This window comes from Phalaenopsis equestris, unplaced genomic scaffold (genome assembly GCF_001263595.1).
Source record: "Phalaenopsis equestris unplaced genomic scaffold, ASM126359v1 Scaffold000002, whole genome shotgun sequence".
Classification (NCBI taxonomy): domain Eukaryota; kingdom Viridiplantae; phylum Streptophyta; class Magnoliopsida; order Asparagales; family Orchidaceae; genus Phalaenopsis; species Phalaenopsis equestris.
The window spans coordinates 29,598,044-29,601,723 of record NW_018164444.1 but is presented as its reverse complement, the minus strand read 5'-3'; the positions used below and the strand labels follow the sequence as shown (position 1 = coordinate 29,601,723).

The 3,680-nt window shown below is 32.6% G+C and overlaps 1 protein-coding gene across 1 annotated transcript; it reads right to left on the bottom strand.

The window, feature by feature from the left end:
* Nucleotides 1–413: 413 nt before the first annotated feature.
* LOC110032624 (trans-resveratrol di-O-methyltransferase-like) lies at nucleotides 414–2,341 on the bottom strand. The gene is made up of 2 exons (XM_020736302.1): nucleotides 1,510–2,341; nucleotides 414–750 (listed from the first exon to the last, which is right to left on the bottom strand). Exons 1-2 carry the CDS (start codon nucleotides 2,308–2,310, stop codon nucleotides 445–447), a joined length of 1,107 nt encoding a protein of 368 aa, XP_020591961.1. The 5' UTR covers nucleotides 2,311–2,341; the 3' UTR covers nucleotides 414–444.
* Nucleotides 2,342–3,680: the final 1,339 nt, after the last annotated feature.

Below are 3,680 nucleotides of genomic sequence, written 5' to 3'. Positions count from 1 at the left end.
CACACATTCAAGGAAATGCAAATTGTAGCAAATACTTAATGAAATGTTGCAATCATGATCTTCATTTCAAATAATTTTGCATTAGTTCGAAATGGAAATATTATTAAATATAATTCGCATCCATCCATTAACTTGAAATACTTGCATCCAATTTTTATGTAAAATTTTTCTTAGATTAAAAGTTTATTTTGCTTTAGACTTCATTAGCTCTTTAGTATGTAATTGTTATATCACCATATATTTTATCCTATAAACTTCTTAATAATTCAATATGGGATTATTTAGAAAGTAACAGCAACAACCACAATGCTCAGCCATAGTCAAAAGTACATAATCCTTCATTACTTGCCTAAACACTTATCATGAAAGAAAAAAAGTTAAAGTAATCTTAATAAACACCATAATATATACTAAAAATAAGATTTGAAATCAAGTAATAATTAATTAAGGATAGACTTCAATAATAGATCTGAGGTGATCAACATATGGTGTTATTTTGTAGCCTTTATAACCTGCAGTGACAAATAGATTGCGCCATTCACTTTCATCTCTTTCTTTTCCCATGCACAAAGCCATCATTTGCAAGTCAAACAGAAATTGTGTCTGCAATGAAGTATGAGAGTTGAAGGTCAAACCAACCACCATGTCGATTATAATCACTTTTCCACCCTTCTCTTTAGGAGGAATTGCTTCCTTGCAACGTTGTAGTATCTTGACACAATCTTCATCTTTCCAATCATGCAATATCCACTATATAATATGAAAATACTTCACAATTTGATTAAACAAATTTCATAATGATTATCTATATCCCAAGCATGTGCAATAAGGCTAAATTTCATTCCAAATTTTATTATGTATTTGTAAAACCATGTAAAAAACCTACTCTCACAAGATTATATTTTTGAATGCCTACATATTTATTGTATGATGTAATGATGGCTAAATTTTTTAAATTTATTATTTTAAATTGGCACTTAAATTTTTTTTTGAAATTGACAATTTTACCTATTGATGAGGCAAAGTCGGCGCGTCACGCTGACACGACAACTTTGTAGATTTAAAATAAGAAATTAAAAAATATGCTATTTTAAAAATTTTGCTCTTAATTGATTGATTATATTTGGAAAATGTACATACATACAATACACTGCTTATGTGTATTCACATGCAACTAACTCTTAAAGTTTGATATGTACATTTTTAACACATTGATGGCATAAATTCAAACATGGAAAAATAATGATTTACATTAAAAGGAATGTTAATGTGATTTTTTTTTATTTTGGATGTGGGTGTGTTATACCTATAAACAAAAAATAAAGATGTTAGATATTTAAGTACATAAATGCATGGATGTATGTAAATTCTGATTATGTTTATCTTTTAAATTTATGAATATTATTTAATAATTTAATTTTATTAAATAGTTTTAGATGAAAATGATCCATATATTTAATAAAATATAAGAAAGAAAATATATGAGATAATTTTTGTAGTTCTCGTGACTTTAAGCAGAGCAACATCGGCATGTGGGACCTCGACAAACATATCACCGGCGACAAACTGAATCATGTTTGTCTTCTTCTCCGTCTTACCAATGACATGTGGTAGATCAAAAACAATGCATTTCAACCCAGGAAATGCCTCCACCAATGCAGTTGCCATCAAACCAGTGCCACCTCCAACATCTACTAATGTCCCAATACCCCGAAATGGCCCCTCTTTAGTGCTCGCCATAACATTCATAAGAAAGTTGGAATCACATTCCATTGCCTTATTAATCAAATCGTTAAATTGTTGTAGCTCCCTTGTAAGATCCCAGACTGCATTCCCATTTGCCATCGCAAAAGGTGTTATGGTGGCGTCCAATTCATGGAACCAACGAGAGAGTTGATGATGCGAGTCGACCATGTGGTGGTCGAGAATTAGGAGAACAAAAGGGGAGGTGTTAGGTTTGTGGGGAAAGGAGCTTGCGCTAAGGAGGAGGCGGGAGACACGGGTGAGGTCGAAGGTTTCTTCTCCGGAGGGGGTGATGTGGGATTTAAAGATGCATTCTTGGGAAAGTACGTGCATGATGCTGCGAAGGTAGCGAGATTTGTCTTGAGAGATGGAGAGAGAGGAAAGGAGTTGGGAAATGGTGATCGGCATGCCATGGCGGTGGATGGCGTCGGGGATGTGAAGTTCAACGGCGCATTTTAGAGACATGGATTTGATATGGCTAAAGGTTTGGTTCCATAGAATGGCATAAGCTTCTAAGGTTTCTTCTACTACGTTGTCGGGAACTTTAATGCTCGCTGCAGTCGCCATGCTTAATTTGCTTCTGGTTGAGTGAGCTATGGATATATTGATGGACTAGGCTATATATAGATCTTGATCCAGCTTAACTACTCTTTTTATTAGCACTGACTGCAAGATTAATTAGACTAATTAAATCAAGTTTAATGGCATGTCTAAAATAGTTATGTGTCAGTTGCCTCACCACATCCCTCAAGTCACACCTCCTCCATTCATTTATGTGTCAGATAAAGTTTTTAGCACCATACAAAATACAAAGGTAAAGGGGCTTTTATATTAATCTTTTTTGTATGGGAAATCAGAAAAGTTTATGAAGGGTATGGCTCCTATTAAATGCGCTTCATTTAAAAAAACAAAATAATAAAATGTTATTTTTCGGTGTATTTTAATAAAAAACAATATATTTTTTATTAATTAAATAAACAAAAATGTAAATATAAATAAATTTTAGAAAAAATATGCGTGAATTGTGTGGGTATGAAGTCTATGAATACAATTAAATTATATATATGATTTCATTGGCTTCATTTAGGAATGTAAATGAGTGAGTCGAATCAGTTTCGAGCCGTCATAAATTTAAGCTTAAATTTGATTGATTAATCGAGATCGAGGTACTACAACCCAGATCACAAGTCTATGAGGTCATACTCGAGATTAATAAAATGACAAATAGAAGTATCAAACTAGGAGAACATACAAGAAGTCATATAATGATGTTTATTAAAATCTTTTTTAAATATTATAAAAAAAAATTCCAATAATTTATACTAAAATATATATATGATAATTGAAACGTCATCAAATGATCTTATTACTTGGCAGAATCATGAGGCAATTGACATAGATCTCGATACATTTCAACAAGAAATGTTCTGATTCAAAATAAAGATCATCTAGAACTCTGATTTCAGTAATCTTATAGTCATGCTGCCAGCTCAACGAAACAAACCCAATGATACCGAAATTAATTTGAGCTGCTTGCAGGAAAGCGCAAGAACAACTCCACAAAGACTATTCAAGCATCTCATTGAAAGAGGTATAAGCCTTAGGGGCAATCAGGATCTGCTTTATTTACTATAGAAGTGGGAATCCCAACCTAATATGGAATATATGCTACATAACACGTCACATATTGTTGTTCTTATGGAAAAAAGAAACTCTTAAGTGACCACATCGATTAATGATGAATGTGGGAACTCAAGAGTAATATTATTGCTTCCATTAAAGTCATGGTACTTATACTCAAGCATATTATTAGTTCAAATATGAGATCAAAATGTTAGTTTGGTAAGGGTATTTAAGTCAATTCATATAAAGTAAGATTCCTCATGTGCCTAACGCCTCTACTGGGGGATAACATGCCAGAAGGCAACAGTGAGAGA